The sequence below is a fragment of the Pseudonaja textilis genome, chromosome 1 (assembly GCF_049901715.1).
Source record: "Pseudonaja textilis isolate UNSWEBS1 chromosome 1, rPseTex1.2, whole genome shotgun sequence".
NCBI classification, from domain to species: domain Eukaryota; kingdom Metazoa; phylum Chordata; class Lepidosauria; order Squamata; family Elapidae; genus Pseudonaja; species Pseudonaja textilis.
In genome coordinates this window covers 307,176,366-307,199,127 of record NC_141990.1, presented here as the reverse complement: position 1 = coordinate 307,199,127, position 22,762 = coordinate 307,176,366, and the positions used below count along the sequence as shown (strand labels likewise).

The 22,762-nt window shown below is 38.5% G+C and overlaps 1 protein-coding gene across 9 annotated transcripts in view; it reads right to left on the bottom strand.

The window, feature by feature from the left end:
* The window catches only part of TMEM260 (transmembrane protein 260), a 61,789-nt gene extending 47,720 nt beyond the window's left edge, over positions 1 to 14,069 (bottom strand). For 7 of the 9 annotated variants that reach the window (XR_015741212.1, XR_015741213.1, XR_015741215.1 and 4 more), the window contains exons 1-3: positions 13,854 to 14,005; positions 4,230 to 4,261; positions 3,296 to 3,447 (exon numbers count right to left, since the gene is read on the bottom strand). Coding sequence is in view for 5 of the 9 variants with exons in the window: in XM_087922411.1 (XP_087778537.1) it covers positions 3,296 to 3,447; positions 4,230 to 4,261; positions 13,854 to 13,947 (278 nt within the window). In the remaining 4 variants the exon portion in view is untranslated. Of the gene's footprint in view, positions 1 to 3,295; positions 3,448 to 4,229; positions 4,262 to 13,853 lie in introns of all 9 variants that reach the window. The other 2 variants (XR_015741214.1, XM_087922412.1) reach the window with 1 other exon arrangement.
* Positions 14,070 to 22,762: the final 8,693 nt, after the last annotated feature.

Genomic DNA, 22,762 nt, shown 5'->3' with positions numbered 1-22,762 from the left:
ATATTTTCCTTCAAAAGCTTTGGGGCCTCTTATTATTTTTAACCCTCTTTCTTTGCACTACACTGAAAATTAGTTAAGGATGAATTATCTGATAGGGGAAGTCCTATTCATAAAATCTTAAGGAAGTGTATTTAAGCAAATAAGGGACTAAAAGAGAGTTCTCCCTGCAGGCAGGCAGTATGGAAAGCATTTAACCCAGCCAAGGAAAGAAAATCAGAAAACCATCCACCGAGCCTTCTTCCCCGCTTGCCCTGCATTAATTTTAACAAAGATCGCAAGAATGCTTGGCAAAGTACAGTACAGGTTTGGATTTCAAATTAACATTACACGAGATGTTAATCCTTATTCAACCGAAAAGGATGTGTATGTAATAAGGAACATTCAAAGACTCCTAACGCTTCCCATCCCTCTATTTAGAGGTGGCATTCACCTTCCTGAGAAATCCCAGCTATCTCTTATGCACCATGGGATTTTTATTATTATACACATTTTTCCTCCTCATAATTGAGAAATACAACTCCTTTCTAAATATTCCCGGGCATTGTTGGGGCATTATTTTTATCTTTTCATAAAAGTACAGAAACCTATCATAACAGACAAGGTGACCCAATGTGTGTTGGCGTGTAGACAGTGGCAACTCAATGCTTGGACATTAATTGGCCAAGAACTTTTTTTTTTTAACAGACTGGCCTTGGGCAACACAGTATCTGTCAGCCTCAGTTCCCAATCCATAAAATGGGATTATTGCAATGATTAACTATATTTTCTAAATAAGATTAGAAAGTCTGCCCAAGAGGTTTCTGCAATCCCTTAATTAAGACCAATGTATTTATATAAGAGTAAATATTCTCCAACATTATAGAGTAGGGGGAAGATGGGGAAGCGATCAAGCTTCCTGTATTTTGAATGCTTTCAGAATAATTTTTATGTGGTAACAATCTTTAATGTCTGCAAACCAATCCAGTTCTCCATTAAATATGGGACAAGTGAAGTCATTGGAGTGGAATTTCGGGGTATCCTAAACATTGAAGGGCACTGCCCTCAAGTCATTAGTATACCCCATCTAAATGTTCTAAAATGTTCACTATATCAAATAAGACATACTTTTCACGGTTAATTACAAAGTAATAGGAGCTGCTGTTCTTACGTGGTAATCTCTCTCGCTTGGGGTTTGCATATAAACCCCCAACCTTTGTACATGGGTTCAGTTTTCTGTCTTTCCTAACCAATCCATGATCAGCTAAGAACAACGATCACATTTGGATAGACAGGATTACTATGATTGGGTTTATCCATATGGTCCCAGAATGCACACAGATAATTACATTGGCAAGTCATATAGCCCTCCATTCGAATATTATCTCCCAAAGAATTCAATAGGGTAACTTAGGCAAGGCTGCCTCTCCCAGTTTCCCCAATTTGAAAAAAGGGGCATAATAGCACAACTGTAGTTTGCAGGGCTGCTATACAGTTCACAGTCAGGCAATGCAATTAAAGCCTATGAACGTTACAGTATTACTACTATCAGACTGATAACGTAAGCCACTCAGTGTTTTTCAGGAGTCGAGCAGCTGCTAAATTTATTAAAATTATTAAAAGAAAAAATGAACTGTTGCCCATTCCATCTGTGTCAGGACTGTCAAACTCCTGGCCGGCAGACCAGATGCATTATGCGCTGGCCATGCCCACACCCAGTTTACCAAAGGGGGAAAAGTTCTAATATGTCATGTGATGCTGCCGTAACGCCACAAGTTTGACACTCCTGATCTAGGTAGACCCCACAAATTTGATCAAAATCTAAAGTTAAATAAGATTGGGCTCAGTATTTATAGTATTTATTTATATTTATATAAGCAATCCATTTCTCTATTGTTACCCCCCCCCAAAAAAAAAAAAAATCCTACACAGATGTGTCCATGTAGTCAGAGAGCCAGTTTGCACCAGTGAGTGAGGCCCTGGACTAGGACTAAGGAAATTTGAGTTCTAATCCTACCTTAGCCACAAAGCCAACTAGATGGTGAAGGGGCACTCACACGATTTCAGACCCAAGAAGGAAAAAATGGCAAATCGCTTTCAAAAATGATGTCTAGAAAATTGCATGGACTTTTCCACGTTATCCCTGGGAGTCAAGTCTGCCTGGAAAACATGTCACTATAACCACAAAGTCGCCAGGCATCTGAGCTTGATTTGAACAACTTTAGCTATGTCTGGTATATATGCCACAGGTCATCCCCAATTATAAGGGAGAAATTCACCCCTGTGTCTGTTCTGCTGAATTGAAGCATAGAGAATAATCTCTCGTGTGTGCAAAATACGAATGAAAGGAGCATAAGGGAAGCCGCCAAACTCTGGAGAAAGCCTTCCTTATCAGGACTTATAATAGTATGCAGAGAAACCTTGTGTGAGGATCAGAAGACAGAAGGATGGGCTAAAGTAACGAAGTACCAGTTGTTCTTTATGTTCTTGTTTTTGTATGCTTAGAACACAGCACCCAATGCAGAAAAGGGCAGATTTTGCAGACAATGTCCAACAATCCTGCTCGTACAGCTACATAGTCATCTGTGGTTTTCTTTTTACACCACAATTCTCATACTTTAATTTAATCCCATGCAGTTCAGTCAGTACCACTTCTTGCTTACTGTACGCAACACAGGTAAAACAGACGGAATAAACACCATCAAGAGGCATCTGCCTCCATTTTGTAATACTAATAATTAAAAAGTTTGTCAGTACAGTTGACACTTGTATTGTTTAATATTTTAAAGCCATCTGCATCTTTCTTTAATGACAAACTTTGTTACTTCTGGTTAGATAAACCTGGTCACTGATGTATGATAATAAGAGAGAACAATGTTATCACTCTCCTGAAATAAATTAGTTTGGCAGTTTTGTGCTCTGCGTGTTTCATATTGTTTTTTCTTCCCCCCCCCACGCCCCCGCCCGATAAGTTCAATGTCAAATGGCCAACTGAAATTATGTAAACAGTAGGCAGTTGAATCAATTAACAGTCTGGAGCCAACGCCATAGGAACTGCTAGTTTAATGGCCCACTAGATGCAAAAGCCATCAAATTATCATGAACTTTTACACCTAACTGCAATATTATATCACAGAAAAATATCCTTTCTGGTATACTGATATTTCACTTGACAGGTTTTATTTAACGTAAGGATGATTCACAGAATATATTGCATATGATGCAGTCTGAAATCCAGTAGTGTGTGTGTGTGTGTGTGTGTGTGTGTGTGTGTGTGTGTGTAAATAAAGTTGGAAAGCACCAATAGGATCTACTGTACCTGACAACTGTATAAAACAGAAGCGATGCTGCAGCTGCCCCCAACAAGGCACAGAGGAGATTGACACGATATGCAGCAGAACCAAAGGGGAAAAGCTCAATGGCCAGCTTAGCCAAAAGAGTGAAGAGCGGGTAGCCCGGAGGATGAGCAACCTGGAAACAAACAAAAGGCTTCTGTTTTGAGACGTCACAATGGCAATCTAATGGAGAAACGGCTTTCTTATTAGCTTAATCATAAACTGTTAGACTACTATGCCTTAAAAAGCTTCTCTCTCTCTCTCTCTCATACACACACACACATTTCTGTTCAGTGCTAATTTTAAATACAGCAAAATGTTTGCCTTAACATATGTGGATGCACAAAATACAGACGAGAGCACATCACTTTAAAAAGTGGTGACATGTATTACTATTATCCCTTAAATGGCTTGAAGTCTGGATTCAGCATGTATTCCGGCCATTCAAAAGGCTGGGTTTCTTTTTATTATACAATTATAAAAGAGAGAAAAGAGGGGAAAAACAGATGCTGAACTATTTTATTGGTTAGCAAGTTGAAAGACCACACTGCTATCGGATTACCACCGTGATGACAGTCCTTAAGGTTTTGCCTAAAGGGGATCATGCGCCTTAATAAAGTTTATTGAATAATAAAACTTATTAAAATTGTTAACCCGATTTATTTTTATTCTCTCCAGCTTATACAAAATTTGGATTGATAATAAGCCAGCTACTGTATATACAGTAAAGCCTTTACTTTATAATTTAGTTTAATTGGATTTAAAACTTGGAGTAAATTGTCGTGTGCCGTACTTATAAGTTAGAAAACTGTGGTTTGAAAATATATTAATCTACTTTAACTCCATGCTTAATTAAACTTCCTTAATTCCTAAAACTGTTAATGAGAGCATTGATTAAACAATACAACTAATACTCACTCCAAGCTCATAGGCAGCTGTGATCAGTTCCCCTGTGAAAAAATAATATAAAACCAATAATTACTATTATGGAATGACACTCCTCCCAAATTTTCAAAATGCAAACCCTTACGTTGGGGGTTTTGCATTAATTTGACTGCATAAAAGTGTAAATCTGTGGAGATTTAGCAGCATGAAATTTTCCGAGAGTATTTTCTTTCCCCTCTGATGTCAATGCACAAAGTATTCTTTTGTCATATTTTCTTGACTCTCCTACCAGCAGAAAAGCGAAGGTGATTTGTAGCTAGGAATGATGAATAACAACAACAAAAACATCAACCTCATTTTTTAAAGTTTGGAGTAATTTAACATAAGGGCAGAGGCCACATGAAAAAGACAAAATAACCGAGAGAATTTGATTTCACAGCTCAGCCTCCGACTTTGTATTATGGATTCTTGATACTGTTCTTTTTCAATCAGTGCGGACTTCTATTTTGGAGCAGGACAATTATCCTAATAAGGATATAGGTTTATTCCCAAGCGCCTTGCAAATTTTATACTAAGTTACAATTTCCCCAGCTTTCAGGGTTTTTTTTACCCATCAGCCGCCCCTACTGAATTTTCCACTGATCATTTTATTAAAAAAAACCCATAATGCAACCGTGTTACAGTTCAGCTTCATTAATATCCTCCTCAGCATGCTGTATCTTCAAAACATTATGTATGTCGGATGGCCCAAGATAAATTTGGTTATGTTTTTGCAAAGAACTTCCAGGGGGTGAGGGAGAGAGAGAAAATTTTCCCTCCTTTGAGGGCCATTTAACTCTCCTCGGTGTTATTTTTAAAAGAAAAAGATTCAGGGATAATTTTTTTGCAAAGTTTATGATTGTACAGGTAGTTCTCAATTAATACAGTTCATGAATTCTACAAACTGGCCACATTATTTGAATTTGCACTATTTGAAGTGACATTTCTATGGAAAATATGATAACTAGTTTCAGTTCAATGGAAATGGGCACTGAAAATTTTTTAATCTAAAGTTTTATATGTATACTAATGAAATGTTACAATAAACAGATCTTTTTCCACAGTTCTGTCATGTCTGAGTATATTACCCAGGTAGTATGGCTATATCACTTTTATTTTCTCATCTGTTTCACTACCTTCTCTGTTGGTATTATTATGATTATCCCTTGTTATTATGATTATTATTCCTTTTTTGTTTTGCACGTACACTGAGAGCTTATGCACTGGAGACAAATTCCTTCTGTGTCCAATCACACTTGCCCAATAAATCAAATCAAATCTAATCTATTCTATTCTATTTGATACAAAGAACATACATAAAATTTAAATGTAGGATTAACAAAGTCATAGAGTAGATACAGAAAGCAAAAAAAAAATCTATAGATTTCAGCATTCCAATATCTTGCCCTATTTTAGCATTGTTATGACCACGATTGTATAGTTCAATCACATCATTTTTTTGATCAAATGTAATAATAATTTTTAAACTTGTATTGTTTTGTGCATGCACTAGCACTGAATTTTTGGCTTGGATTAAATGTAACTTAGTATCAATTTACAATCGCACTTAATTGAATGTTGCATTACAAGTAGACCTTGTTTAAGAATTTCCTCGTTTAATGACTATCTAAATTTATGACAGCGCTGAAAAAGTAACACATGTCCAGTTCTTAACACCTATAACTGTTGCAACCTCCCCATGGTCATGTGATCAAGACTTATTTATGGAAAGTTTATACCGCCCATCTCTCTGCCAAGCAACTCAGGGTAGTTTACAATAACTATAAATAGCAGAATAAAACAATTATAGGTTAAAACATTAGGCAATAAAAGTTAAAACATTAAAAATTAATATTAAAATGGATAAAAAGCCACTATATAGACCGAGTGAAAGTGAGATCTTGTACTAGTATCCTAGCCACCTTCAAAATGAGATGCCTCCAGCGGGCCACAACCCAGTTGACAAAGCCAAGATTTCAGGACCTTTCTGAAGGCTATAAGGATGAAGAATATTAAAAAGGGTAGGAGTCACGGTTATGCAGCCAGCAGGCATTTACCATCTTTGCAGCATCCCAAGATCCTGTGGATGCCATTTAGACTTCCAACAAGCTTCAAACAACCAGAGAAATGAAGAAGCCAGGATTACAACTATGAGTTATGGTCACCTAATGTTTTGCTTAACAATGACTTGTTGAACAACCGAATCCAAAGTGATGCTGTAAATATGTCAGACACGTGATATTTCCCTTAGTGACTACATCGCTTAGCAATGGAATTGACGGTCCCAACTGAGGTCGTTAAGCAAGGACTACCTACATCTGAACATGACCTACTTATATATAAAGACATATTAGTCATACTGCTGGGAGATATTTTTTATCGTAATTTTATCAAGAATTGTCATTGCAACAATAAAAAAACAATGCTAAAAAAAGGAAAAAAAGGTTGGGGGAAAGGAAAAATAGAAAAAGAAATAGAAAAGAAAAAGAAGAAAAAAGTAAAGAGATATAAATAACTTCCCATCCTCAAGTGCAAATAATTTTAGTAATTTATCACCATCTCATAAAATGCAACGTATGATCTATTTTTCCTACACCTCATCCTTTATCCATAAACAAATCCATAAAACCTCATCATTTCAGCCCTGATGTCAGCAAAAATCCATTAAGGATTACCAGAGATAACAAAATATGTATTTTAGCCAAGTTGGTTTATATGATCAAATAAACCAGCTTTAGATGCCTTCCTTTTACTTCTAACAGTCTTGATCTTTAGTGTCATCAAGTAATATAGATTTCTTTTCATTTCTTCTTTGTTCCTTCTCACAAAATTCTTTGAAACTTTAACAAGTTTATTTTGTGAATCCAATGTAGAAAAATTATCTAAGTTACACTTTTGGTTTGTTGTTTGTATATTCTTTTTTTATTACTAAGACATCAGCCAGTTTCTTTTGCATGTCCAAATAACATCTTTTTCCACAGCACTCTTGTAGCCTGTTATTTTTAAATCACCTTTCAACTCTGTCTCATTTGTGTCAGATAGAACTTGTTCCTCTTCCATAACCTTCTAGGCACAATCTAGCTACAAAGGCATACACTAACTTTTGGAACCTTTGTTCAAAACTATCTTTCAATATGTCCAATGTTAAAATATTTTACTTCATTTTGTAATTATAAATTAAGTTTGAATGTTCTTCTTTAATTGTAATCTTTAGTTCCTTCTACCTACTGTCCCATTTTTAAAGTCATCTCCTTTTTGTGTTTTTTTTAAACAGAAACTTTTTCCTAAAGGGATGATTCTTTATAATGAATTCCAAAATTTCATTTTAAAAAAACTTAAATTTATAGTTAATATTCCTTTTACTAAGGATTGAAGGAAACTCAATTGATGCTGTAAAACTTGTCAATCCATTTCCAAAACCTATCAGAAAAGAAAGTTGAGAACTTAGTGTCCTTTCCAAGGTAATGACTATAGTTTGATCAAGATGGTTATTCCTTTATCTTCCAGAGCTCTGAACCTGTTGGAGATTGCTGCCTTGAGATCTCCTTACAAGAAGCAACTCTATGGTGCAATTTGTGGGCTATCTCAAGTCCTCTCCTTGTCCAGGGAGCCATTTTTCATTCCATTGAAGTCGTTTTTGTGGAGCCATCTTCAGTTCACCATTTCTTTCTCAGAAGTCCCATACTGCTGGGAGATCCAATAGGGCCCTTCGCTTTAAGGGAGCCTTTGAACCGAGCAAAATTGCAAAGCAGGGAAGGTGCAGCAACCACCTTTCCAATCCAAGTGGTTTCCAGGAACCTCTAGAAGCCAGCTTAGAGACCAAGCTTCAGGTGAAGACCCTCCTCAACCCTTTGCAGAGCAGATGATGCATCAACCCAACTAAATGAATCCTGGGATGCAGCATGCCCCCCTTGCATAATCCACATTCTTGGCCCCATTTTACAGCTCAGAAGCTGAAGGTAGGAGGTGATGTTATGCCTAATGCTACTTGACAAGTTCATGCTATGGCAGATGCCCAACTTTCAAAGATGTATTATTTCTGTTTGACCTATTTCTTTACTTCTACCTCTTCATTAAAAGAACTTGAAGCAACCTATAAGAAGCATAATGAAAATACAGGGGAAATAAGTAAATTGCAATGCGAAGCATTAGCTATAAAACATATATATTTAAAATGCTGGAAGAAAAAACATCATAGGTAAATGCAAAGTTCACATACAAACCATGTGTGACTGTTGTACGCCACCCAGAGTCACTTTCCGTGAGATGGGTGTCTATATAAATTTGATTCATCAATAATAAAATAAAATAGAACAAAACTACTCTGAACTGGGATATGTCACAAACAGATATGAAGAGACAATGAAGCCAGACTAAATTCAGTATCAAATTGGTTCAAGAGCACAGAAATTTTTAAAGGGAATATGAAATTGTATCATATCAATATCATGCTATGGTCATTCTCATAAAATGACCATCACTGAGGGTGGGGCCTGCTGCAAAATACCCAGAAGGCAAATTAATGAAGATTTTTCTTCTGCCCCACTCCCAATCAAAGATTTCTGGGGAGCTAAGTATTTTTCCAAAGAAAAGAGAAAAACTACTAGATCCAAGTCTATATACATATTCCATTTTAATTTTGTAAAATCGTGTGCAACCTACACAGAGCCCAGGGGTTTTCCTATATAGAAAAATATTTTAGAGATTAATGATCAGGTTTCCACCTACAGGCAACTGTTTAGGGCAACTACATTAACTATTTATAAACTGCTCAGGCAAACTAACATAAAATCCAAGAACTTCCAATAAGAATTATCTAGTGAAGAATGTCAGACATTCATAACAGATAAAATATTCAGTCACAGATAAAATATGAGCAGAAAGAAAGTGCTAATGCAGGCAGGTCCTGTGGTAGCATTAGAAGCAACAGAAAGTAGAACATAGAAGACTAGTGTCAGAAGGGAGGTCTTTGGAAGTCTTCTAGTCCAGTTCCCTACAATAATTTTGTAAGAATTTAGAAGACTATAGCAGTTTATGCCATCTTGCATAACATCGCTTGCTGTGCTATGCAGCCTTCTTACTTCATATATAAGCAAGAACTGCCATCTTTATGATACTAGCAAAAACCCCAATTCTTTGCTATGTATTATCCTCTCTGTGCCTAAAGGAGGCTTTGAAATGTATGTCAAATGTCTTCCACTTGTGCCGATTTACTCAACGATAAAGGTGATAATCTCGTTCAGGGTTTCCCATGTTTATAGAACATGGCGACTCACCGCATAAAAGGCCAATTCAACTTGATCACTGTCTTTGATAAGTTATTGCCTATATGTTGTGATTTTTCTTTTCTAAACAAGGAGCCTCACCTTTCAAAGATAACGCCCTCTACTTCCTTACCTTGATAATTGCAAAACAATAATTCAACTATTTTACAATACCTTTAGAATATGATCTAATGTGATGGAACCTACACAGGGTCAATGCTCTCTGACATCAGGACTCCTGCCTTGACTGATCACTGTATTCCTATGCTAGCTTAATAAACCAGTTTTGTTGGATCTCTCCAGTCATTGGCTGAAGTCAGTTTTTCCACCATTGTCCTGACCCCTTTATATTCTTTCTTGAAATCGGGTTGACAGGCTTAAATGCCAATGTCCTTGCACAGCCTTCCTGATAATTCATCTAGTGTCTAATGTCCCACAACATATCAAAAACTTTTCCATGCTGCTAAAATTTCAGTTATGGGTGAGTGGGGGGGGGAAGCATAACTACACAGCAACTACACTCTCTCCAAGCCCTTCTTCCCTTTTCTAGACAGATCCGTACTGTTGTTGAAGGAATCTGTCAACATGGGTCTTCAGGATTTGTCTCTATTAGGATTATTTTGGTCTTTACTGCTATGCAGGATTGGTACAATCAATCATTTACTCCTCACATACAGCCAAAACATCATAATCTACTTTATTGGCTCAGGGGAAGAATCAAAAGACAGCGTTATTTCTACACTGTTAAATAAAAGGGAAGAAAGGAGGATTTCAATTTGCATAAAATTTGCACATTGATTCATATGTACAAATGCACACCTTAAATTTCTTGAGGGATCTCGCCCATAAAACTGGGATCAACTCCCTTTCTCTTTGGGGAAATCTGACAGCCTTTTAATAGAGAGTTAATGACCTTTTTTATTTGATTAGCAGGTTCATATAGGTCCTGGTTGTTCTAACTTACTCTTATTTCACTGCATGGTCCAGATTAACACCCATTTTAATAATTATGGATGTAGAAGTCTTAGTCTTATCTCAGACAACTGTTTTAAGCTGGAACAATAATATTTGCATACCGAGTTCTAAGCAAATTTTATTGAAGCAATTTGTCATTACTTGGGGAGGGGTTGCTTATTTTGTATTGTGCCTCGGTAAAGGTACATTATTATCATTATCATTATCAACATCAACACCACCACCACTATTATTATTATTATTATTATTATTATTATTATTATTATTTCTGTAACAAGAAAGATAGCCTACTAATAAGGAACCTGTATGTTTTGCTGCACATCCTGCTTGCAAATTAAGAGACAAGATTCCAGCTCTTTTTTATGGGTGTTGATCGGACAGTTTTTAAAAGAGAGGATACCTTCAAATACATGGGGGAACATAGGGCATATAAACAAAAAGATCTGGAGGACACATATCAATTCCCCCCGACCATTGGTCATGCTGGTTAGAGATTATGGGATTTATGTCCAAAATATCTGGAGCGTAGCAGCTTGCCTGTCCCTAGCTTAAAACTGTCAAAGCTCCACAGAGCATTTCCTGAGTCATATTCCTTTTCATGTTCAATACAGATTTACTCATAAGATTATATTTAACAGTCCCGCATGTGTGTAGCCATGAACAAAACAGATGCTGCTAATGGAAAAGGGCTTTCTCTCCCTCTATAGCAGCTTGTACACCCTCCAAAAGCATCCCGGAAAATTAGGGGAAAATTCCAGAGCATATCTGGAGGATGCTTTATGAAAGAAAGAATTAATTCCAACTGCTGCACCACTTAATATTTACTTCCATGGTTTTGAAAAATATCATTAATCTTGAATACGCATTTTTAAAAATCTCCTTTTAAATCAGTGCTACAACTTAGAATTGGGGGGGGGGGAGAGAACTTTGCTAGAGTTTCCAAATTTTGCATTGCTTTTCTTTTAAAGTATTTAAAAGAATACTTTAAAATCTATTTTTATAGTTCTGAACAATGGATGCATTGATTTTTAATTTTGCTGATGTTATTCTGCTGCTTTTGAATTATTTTGTCTGAGTTAGCTTCCTTGATTGGAAGTCTAGCCTGCTATAACAAAGTTCTCTGGATGTTCTCATCCTTCATGGTGGCTTAAACTGGATTCCAGCTCATTTAAAAGACAAGGAAATGACAAAGGTGAATGGTGTAAACAGAAAGAGAGATTCCCTTCCTTCCTCCCTCCCTTCCTCCCTTGAATTATAGCCTAACCTTTCTCAATATGGCTCTCAACATGCCATACTATATTATAATATTATAACATATTATAACATGCTAGACCAATACTGGAATACATCTCACCAGTCTGGAATCCGCACTGTATATCAGACATTAATACAATTGAGCAAGTCCAGAAGTATTTCATGAGAAGAGTCCTCCACTCTTCTACTCGCAACAGAATACCCTACACCACCAGATTTGAGATTTTGGGCTTGGACAACCTAGAACTATGCCGCCTACAGTTGAACTTAAGCATAGTACACAAAAGTATCTGCTACAATGTCCTACCAATCAATGACTACTTCAGCTTCAACCTCAACAATACAAGAGCACAAAACAGATACAAACTCAATGTAAACCGCTCCAAATTTGATTGCAGAAAGTACGACTTCAGCAACAGAGTGGTCAATGCCTGGAATGCACTACCTGACATCCTCAAACAGCAACTCTTTTAACCTTAAACTATCTACAATTGACCTCACCCCATTCCTAAGACGTCTGTAAGAGACTTTCAAGAAGAGATTGGACTCCCATCTGTCAGAAATGGTTTAGGGTCTCCTGCTTGGGCAAGAGATTGGACTAGATGACCTACAAAGTCCCTTCCAACTCTGATTATCTGTTATCTGTTATTTGTAACGAGCGTGCATAAGTGCACAGTCATTCCTACTGTCCCTATCCTATTCTCACCATTTATTCATACCTATTTCCTATATTCATACTCATGTTTATTCTTATACCTATTATTTTGTAAGTGGTTTACAACTCAAATAAATTAAATTAAAATAAATAAATAAATAAAATTTGTAACATTCCTTCCTCCTCTCCCTCTCCCCCCAAGGTTTTGTGGCTAGGGTTAGGGTCGGTCAGGGTAAGGCAAAGCAGCCAGCCTAAAATCAGTGAGACAACTTCTGCAACTAAGAACAGACTTGAACTCATGTCTCTCCAATCCTAGAGAAACACCTGAATCTCTCCTCAACTATTGTGGGGAAATCACTATCATATTATAAGCAAATTGCACTCTCTCACCCAGAGCATTTTCAGAAGTATGCCAGTCAAGCATCATTCTAATAATCACACACAACTATTTAATAATACCACCACTGCTTCATCTTATTTGCATTAGATTGGCTCACACTGGAAGATTTTTCCACTATAATCTTGCCATGCGAGTATTATTATTCTTCATTAAAGATAGTCCATAGATGTCACCGAATGGTTGAACTGCAAATATCAATCAACATTTTTGCACACTCCCCAATAAGAAAAATTGTTTTGGGTGCATTTCAGATGGTGCTCTGTGCACAACATTTTATGTGTAGGGGGTAAATAGTCGAATCATATTTTTGTTCAATGAGTTTAAATATCTGTATCTCCATCATAAGGAACAACAGCACCCTGTGCATGGATGTTTAAGAGGAAAAATAAAATAATTTCCTTTTGTATCACATCCATGAAGTCTGCATCCAGTAAATAAACAGAGCAGAGTCTTTTCTGTATTTTATTATAGTATCCCAGAAACATTAGGTGGCACAAATGCAAAACTAATGATGATGCCACCTAGGACTATAGGAACAGATCACCACAAATCTGATTGCTGAAATTTAACATTTTCAATATACTTCCCCCCACCCTTCCATTTTACTCATATAACTCCAAGTTATCTGCCCCAAGCAATTAAATTTGGACAGTTATCAAATGCATGCAGGACCACATTTTGACTTGACCCTAGTAAAAAAAAAAAAAAAACTTGACATGCTGATTATCCGACAGAAAGAAGAACTGAATTCTCATATTGTTCCTAATCCACAAGATGGGATCCAGTTTCCCAAACGATTAAAATTCTGCCGCAAAAGTCATCCGTGTTTATTTTATTTTTTTTAGCAAGTCGAGTGTTGTGGTTTTTTAAAAAATAAAATCCCAAGGCACCTCGTGGCTAGAACAGATGCACAACAAAAGCCGATTTGGGTTTCTGACCAATGGGTTGAATTATTACCATAAATTAGAATATGCAAAAAGCATGCAGGAAAAACTTGGGGGCGGGGGATATCCGCGGAAAAAGAAAAAAAAAAACCAAGCAGGGCATGAGGCCGGATCTTGATACTTTACCAGAATCTCCCCCGAGGGCGGAGTGGGGAGCAGCGGTCACGTAAAAGGCCGCCACAGCCGCTCCCATCGCGCCAGCCCAACTCAATGGCCCCATTTAGCAGCGAGAACGCGCTCCCGCACGCAGCTCCCGCCTGCGGGCGCCACTTCCGGGTTCGGTGGGGAGTGGGCGGGGCCCTGCTGGATTGTTCCATTTTCCCAATTTCGGGACGGAGAGAAGCGCCTTCTCTTCCCGCGGTGGTTGCGTCCAAACGTTCCAGCTTACTCGTGTTGCGCTCCCCCGCCTGGGGAAGGTCAGCGCTGCAGGATATCGGAGAGCTGGGACGGTAGCTCCCCTCCCCTCCCTCCGATCTTATAAAAAAAGGTAATACCGATGTAAGACTTTGGATCTTGCTTTCCGCGCAGTTTGTCGAAACCCCGCTGGAAGTCGACACGTGGGAACGCAACACTGTAACCGTGAAACCTGGAATAGCACTTCACACGTTACGGAGGCGCAAAGTTGGACTAATTGTTTCAAAGGTCTTGTTTCAAAGCCGAAATGGGTTGGTAGGGAGTTCCGTGACCCATCCAGTTCCGTTTGTTAAGGCGCACAATTTTTACCACCGGAAAAAAAAACGCTGCAGAAAAACCTTGAAATTCGTATAATTTTATACACGCATCTGTGTGTGAATAGTGAACGTGGTGCTCTTGACCCGTTCGGTTTTGCTGCAATTAGCTAACTGCAAAGTTTTTGCTTAATGCTTTCCTTGTTTCTTGCAAAAATCTTAATTATTTGTTGGGTTGCAGTAGATGTGGCCTGAAAGGTGATTCTGCAAATGAGTCCCTCATCTGCTACATAGATAGAAATAATAAATCCAGTAAAAAGATTTTTAAATCCAACAGGATTCTGCCATGGAAGTGCACATGGGATCATATTTAGGAATGGTGGCTTTTAATTTAAAGAGAAAAATGGGATGCCAGATGCTACCAACCTTGGTGCCTCATGGACTCCGGAACTGAATGGAGGCTTGTGTCTGAGGCTCAGTAGCTATTGTGGAAGAATTGAACTCAACAGGGTTCTTCTTATATTCTTGGATAAATTAATATCACGTCCATTTTGCAGAGGTGGGTAGCTGGGCACTCACAAAATCATGGCAGCTCTTCATATTGAATGGCCTATTCAGATCATGCAACAGAGGGATGTGATGGGAAGATGGTTGGGTTAATTCTACTTTGAGGTTTACTGTGTTGCCCAAGTCACCAATGCCTGCCCTTTCCTAATGTGCTTGTTGAATTTAGAAAGCAATCCAATTTCATCACACTGTAGTAGCACACAGTCAAAATACAAAAACAAAAAAGAAATCAGAAACGTTTTAAAAAGAGCAAGTCCTCAAACAGTAAGGACCCTGTCATCATTCTGAGTAATGAACTCAGGGAGTCGTGACTGACACTTTTTGCAGATTCAAGAGATCCTTTATTGAGTACGTCATATCGGCACTTAGAAAGGTGAAGCTAGCTCTAAATTATTCCCACGCTCAGGGATAACTAAATAAGATCTCCCCCCCCCCTTGTCCCTCAGGTCACATGGGCCAATCAGTCCAGGTGTTGGTTCCCCCTCAACTTTGACAAATGTCAGTTGAAATTACCTTGGTTCACACGACGGCGGGGAGATGATGTGATTAGCCCACTGAGGCACCACATTCCTGAGTTTATTTTTATTTATTTAATTTATTTATTCCATTTATTTAGTTTAGTTTGTCAAGCGTGTATGAGAAAACAAGTATAAGTATGAAAACAACATATAAACATATAAGTATAAATTGGTATAAGTATATGCATAATGAGTACGAATAAATGGATAAATGGGAACAATAGGACAGGGATGGTAGGCACACTGATGCGTATATGCAACGCCCCCTTTCAGACCTCTTTAAGAATGGAGTAGAGGTCCACAGTAGACAGTTAAAGTTTTGCGGGTTTGAGTTTCCCCTTGAATGGCAACCAAGAAACAAAGCAAAAGTAAGCATGGCTTTAGCCGAAGTAGTTTTGCCGGTTGACAGATCCATTCTAAGACAGCCTGAAGGATCGATCATCAGTGTTCACATGGACTTGGTTATGGCGGGAGTCCTAGAGAGTCTTCAGGGAGATGCTGTTTCAGAGGGCTGCCGCTTCAACAGAAAAGGCCCACTTCCTGGCTCCTGACAAATTAATAGGGCTCAGAGCACAAATTGTATAGGACAAGCAGAAACTTTTGGAGATAGGTTTCCTCTTGGATGACTAGGCCCTATGACACAAGCAACTTTTTCTTTGTTAACCAGCACTTTGAACTGCACACAAAAGCCAACTGGCAATCAATGCAGTTTGCAGAGGAGTGGGAGGACATGAACATAATGTAGCATGCCTATCAGGGCCTACCCTGTTCTATTCTGGAAGCTTCTGAGTGGTCTTTGAGGGTAGCACTTCACAATATTCCCTATGTGACAGGATCAAAGATTAAGGGACCATCTGGAAGGTTACTTGTGGCTAACATTGCCAGACGTTGAACAGGTAAAGAAGGACATTGAAAAAGTGAAGAAGTGGGAGGGGTGAAGGAGGACACAATAACGGTTTAACTTTCTCAGTATCTCAGTAACAAACATTACAGCAAAAAATTGCAAAATAATTTACTCGAGTCTACAAGAAATTACATGTTCCAGTATCAAGAAGACTAGGTTTTTTTAAATTGAAGTATTTTTCCAACAAATCTTTATTTTCAAGAACCTGTGCTGGCAATAAAATAGAACTGACAAAAAAGCTTTTCAGAATTTCACAATAGAAACATATGATGAGTCCTGTGATCTACAGATTAAGTGATCACAGATTTAAAGGGGCTGGATGGAATCTGATCGTTGGAATCAGGAGATAAATAATGGAAATCTAGACTGTTGAGATGAGAGAAAGAAACAGACAATTTACAATATCACAATTCATAAAAGTTTGAATGATTACTGCTGTGAAAACTGTCCAAAAAACCCTCTGAAGATATTTTAAATGCTGGATAATATTTTATTTTAAGACTATGCCTATCAGTTGTAACCCTTCATGTGCCTTTGGGGCTGGGGTGCACTTTAGGGCATGAAAGTGAGGTTTGGGGGAGGTTACAAGATTCCATGAGTCTTGAGTTCAAATCTGGACCAGCATGGTGTGGTGGTTAAAGTACCACACAAGGAATGGGAACCCAAGTTGTAGTCTACCCTCACATGAAAGGTCACTGGATGATTTAGAGACAATCCTTCTCAATCCAAACAATCTCACACTAAGTTCTTGTTGGAGAAAAAATAGAACTGATTACTAGAAGTGATTACTGGAAGAGTCAAGCTACTCTCCAAATCACCTGAGGGCAGGGCAAGAAGCAAGGGAAGGAAACTCATCAAGGAGAGAAGCAACCTAGAAGTAAGGAGAAATTTCCTGACAGTGAGAAAAATTAATCAGTGGAACAACTTGCCTCCAGAAGTTGTGAATGCTCCAATACTGGAAGTTTTTAAGAAGAGATTGGACAACCATTTGTCTGAAATGATATAGGGCTTCCTGCCTGAACAGGGGTTTGGACTAGAACAGTAGTTGCCAACCAGTGGGCCGGGGACCACTGGTGGTCCGTGAGAAAATTTTGGTGGTCCACAGAGAAATGTCACCCCAAAAGGAACCCCAAAAGCAATTAATCCAGGTTGCACGGAAACACAAGGCTGCACCGCCCACATGACCCGCGGGAACACAAGGCTTGCATTGCTTGCATTGCAAACAACACGAGCTGGTGAGGGGAGGGGGGAAAGGGCAGAAGGGGGAAGCTTGCCCCACGCGCCTGACGCACGTTGCCTGGCCACCGGGCTGCTTCTTTCTGCTTCTGCTTTTGGCTGCACGCAAGGAAAGCAGCAAAGGTCTTTCTTTCTCTACTCCAAATTCCACCAGAAATGAGTCTTTGGGACCCTGCAAGGCCTCCTGCTCCAAGAGGCAACAAATCTCACAAAGACTCATTTCTGGCGGAGTTTAGGGAGAGAAAGAAAGACTTCTGCTGCTTCTGCTGCTTTCCTTGTATGAAGCCAAAAGTCTCTCTCTCTCTCGCCCTGAGTACGGAGCTGGAGATGGTATCCTGCGATCCCAAATAAAGAATGATCAATTGGTAGGAAACTGGGGTGGGGAATTTTCCTGCAGACTTTTTTTGAGATTTTCCAGGGTCTCTGGTTTGCGGGATTTAAAATTATGAGCTATTATTCTGTTCTGTTTATTATCAGAACAAATGAAGCATACACTATGCAGTTCCTGGGTGAGATATACATTAAATAAACATTAACATCAACTTTAACATCATAGCTCTCAGTCAACCTTACCTATAAAACAGGCATAATATTGTAGATAACAATTATACTAAACCAATTTTCACCTCCTAGAATCTGGAAGAAAAGGCTGTTTAGAGGATGATCACTGCCTTGCCCTGAAGAGATGGCTTGGACCATGCCAGAACAAGTAGGAAGTAGGAAAGACATGCTGTTGGATGTTTATTCACCATCACTACCCTCAGACTGACAGTCATTGACTCGGGCATGCACTTTGGGTTGCCCAGCCACAAGAGAAAATCAGGAGATTCCTTTAATGACACCAAAAGAGACTGGAGCCTTAAAGAAGTTCTTCATATGTTTAAAACAGGAGTCCCCAAATTTGGCAACGTTAAGACTTGTGGAATTCTGGGAATTGAAGTCCACAAGTCTTAAAGTTGCCAAGTTTGGAGACCTCTGGTTTAAACTCTATCTCTCCATCTCATCACAGAAATCTGCAGAGCAATGTTACATAACAATAGGCTGAGCTTTGATTGAGTTTCCCTCTGAGGAAGATCAGAATTTTAAAATGTGAAAAATAAATGAAAAATAAATTGTACCAGTGGCCATCTTGACTGTTTTCATCACATTCTGGTAGATTGTGTCTAGCCGCATTAGGCTTCTAAGATCAATCGTACATTGTTTGCTTGCCATGTAGACTGTACAGGTAGTCCTCGACTTAAAACAATTAGTTTAGTGACCAAAGTTACAATGGCACTGAAAAAAACTGACTTGAGACCATTTTTCACATTTACAGTCATTGCAACATTCCCATGGTCGTGTAATCAGAATTCAGGTGCTAGGGAATTGTTTCATATTTATGATGATTGCAGTGTCCCGGGGTCATGTGATCGCCTTTTATGACCTGACAAGCAGAGTATTGTATTACTAACTTAACAACTACAGTGATTCACTTAATAACTATGGCAAGAAAAGTTGTAAAATGAGGTAAAACTCACTTAACAAATGTCCTCACTTAGCAACATAAATTCTGGGCTTAATTGTAGTCACAAATCAAGGACTGCCTGTATTCACCCAAAAGTCTAAACTGCAAACAAAGAAACTGCTACAGACAATTTAGGTGCAGAGAAAAAGTACAGAGAAGAGCAACCAGGATGATTAGGGGACTGGTGACTAAATCATACGGTGAACAGTTACAGGAACTGTGTATGGCTAGTTTAATGAAGAGAAGGACCAGGGGAGACATGATAGCAGTCTTCCAATATTTGAGGGGCTGCCACAAGGAGGAAGGCACCTGAAGGCCAGAAAGGAATAATGGATAGAAATGGATCAAGGAAAGATTCAACCTAGAAATAAGGAGAAATTTTCCGGCAGTGAGAACAATCAACCAATGGAACAGAAGTTGCCTTCAGAAGTTGTAGGAGCTTCATCACCGGAGGCTTTCAAGAAGAGATTGGATTGCCATTTGTCAGATATGGTGTACGTCTCCTGCTTGGGCAGGAGGTTGGACTAGATGACCTACACGGTCCCTTCCAACTCTGTTAATCTGTTAAGATCTGTTAAAGTAGTAAGGTAGTTAAATAACAGGTCAGTGATTTTAGACATGGAAAAATCTACAAGCAATATGTAGATAGTATTAACTAAGTTAATATTTTTCAGCTTGACCTGCTTTACAGGGAGTTGTCAGGGTTATCTAACATCTGATTTATTTGGGGGGGGGGGGCTGGGTCATAAGTAGGGTAAGAACATAAAAGATGAGATGTGTGTGTGTGTGTGTGTGTGTGTGCATATATATGGCATTCAACCACATTGATGAAGTCCATATTAGCACAAATCCATACTTTTTTTAAAAAATGAAAAGGACTTAATGGAATAGAAAACCAAGTAAATACATATATACATATTAATGATACCTAATAACCGCTAGGGGGAGTAACTAAGGAAGTTTTCCAAATATATTTGCTGCCCTCTAGTGATCATCTTATGTTGCCACTTCAGTTCTAAGTACCATAGCATAAACTTATAGAAGATTTTCAGATGCATTGTAAAGTGTCTTGATATGTGACAGTAGTAGACAGCAAAATCAGGGGACAAAAATATATGGAAAATGGGAAATTATTAAAGGAAGAAACTGAATATAATTGCAACAGAAGGTAGCATAGTTGAAAATAGGGTAAATAAAGCAGCTACATTCATAGGCTACATTTAATCAGAAATATTTGGGGAATTAACCTTGCATTCATTTAATTTTGCCTTCTAGTTATTTCAAATGTTATTATGTCAATTAAAATATTTTACGTAGTTCATTTCTGGACAACCTCAAGTACTGCTAAAGGGTCACATTCAAGTTGAAAAATATCAATTTCTAATACTCTCTAATGTCACTGGAGCCATCCAACAAACAATTTATTTTCTCTGAACCTTACAAAGTTTTAGTAAGAATTGCTCAGAAATAACATTTTAAAAAATCAAGCAGGTTTTCAAGTTACAGAAGTAAATGTTATGAACGGGTGGGTTTCTACTGGTTCTGTCCACCTCTGTAGAACTGGTAGCTCTGAAGAGCAGCAGACATAGAGCTGGTTCTGTGTCTGCTGATGTTTTTGCTCACCCGCCCACCTGGGCTCTTACCTGATCTTTATTTCCTGATTTTTCAACTTCAGCTGCCAAATGAGGCACAGCTGCAGTTAAAAAAAAAAAACAAGAAAAGAGGGCTGTTTCAAAGGCTGCTTCTCGGCACGCACCTGCTAATGACAATTAACAGGCGTGTGGCTCACAGCAGGCAGGGAAGCTCGTAAATCCCGAACCGGTAGTTAACCTTGTCGTATCCCACCCCTGGTTATGAATGTGCCCCCGCTAATATTTGAGATCAACTTTCAGCGGAGGCACAGAACAAAAAAAATTGATTAAAAACTTGGCAGTTCTTATATTCCGGCATAAGGTATAAATTAAAAGATTTTACTAGACTAGTCAAGGCATGCCTCTTATAATATCATTTTCTTCCAGATTTGAATTTACAGCTAGAGATTTATTTTATACTACCATACGGTTCAATTGAAGACCTTATGTCTTTGAAATAGAACAGAACAGAACAGAACAGAACAGAACAGAACAGAACAGAATAGAATAGAATAGAATAGAATAGAATAGAATAGAATAGAATAGAATAGAATAGAATAGAATTCTTTATTGGCCAAGTGTGGTTGGACACACAAGGAACTTGTCTTGGTGCAAATACTCTCAGTATACAAAAAAGAAAAGATACATTCGTCAAGAATCATAAGGTACAACACTTAATGATAATCATAGGGTACAATAAGTAATCAAATCATACTAGGAAATAGTCAATATAAATCATAAGGATACAAGCGACAAAGTTACAGTCTTACAGTCATAAGCGGTAGGGGATGGGTGATAAGGAGTGATGAGAAGATTAACAGTAATAGTAGTGTAGACTTTGTAATAGTTGAACAGTGTTGAGAGAATTTTTTGTTTAGTAGAGTGATGGCTTTCGGGGGAAAAAACTATCCTTGGGTCTAGACTCTAGTTGTTCTGGTGTGCAGTGCTCTATAGCGTTGTTTTGAGGGAAGGAGTTGAAAAAGTTTATGTCTGGGATGTTGAGCGGTCTGTAAATATTTTCACAGCCCTCTTTTTGACTTGTGCAGTATACAGGTCCTTGATTGAAGGCAAGTTGGTAGTAATTGTTTTTTCTGCAGTCCTAATTATCCTCTGAAGTCTGTGTCTGTCCTGTTGGGTTGCAGAACCAAACCAGACAGTTATAGAGCCTGTCACTTCTTGAAATGAGATCTACTGATTCGGCTTTTAGTGGTGCTTTACTACCATGTGATATGATTAGTATGATTATGTGCCATCAAGTCATTTTCAGCTCCTAGTGACCACAAAGATAGAACTCCATGATGATCTAATTGGTCCTTCAAGACTTTCAATGGTGCATCATCACCACTATGTATCCATCTACCTTGCTGCCGATTGTCCTCATATTCTCTTTTCTTCCATCTTTCCCAGCATGAGATCTTTTTCCAGAGAGTTAAATCTTTGCATAATATGTCCAGAATAGGATAATTTGAGCTTGGTTATTTGTGCCTCGAATGGGTTGTCCCAGAGGTGCTTTTTCAGGAGGCAACTGGACCTTCTTGTTTTTCTTTTGAAGACTTTTGCTTCTCATCCAGGAAGCTTCTTCAGCCTGACTGGATGGTGGGGAATGGAAGGATCTATATTCCTTGCAGACATTTGAATTCTTTTTAGAGAGTCATTGAGGCCACTTGGGGGTTTAACTGTGTCCTCAGGGTCACCTGAATAGTGCAAATGTGGATGGAGCCTTGGCTGCTAGATGTTTTCTGCCGTGTGTCCCTTCACTGTTGAAGACAGGCGCAGGCCATTGGGGATGGCCATTGAGTCTGTGTGGTCTGCATCTCAAACTGAAGCACAAATGATTTCTGTGGTCTTCCACAGACACTCAAGTGGGTTGATTTATTCAATGATCCTATTGTTTGTGTTCTTGGTTGTCCGTGGTCTTCTCAGGAATCTTCTCCGACATCAAAAGTCCAAAATATCAATACTCTTCCTATCCTGCTTCTTCAAAATCCAACTTTGGCTTCCATAGAG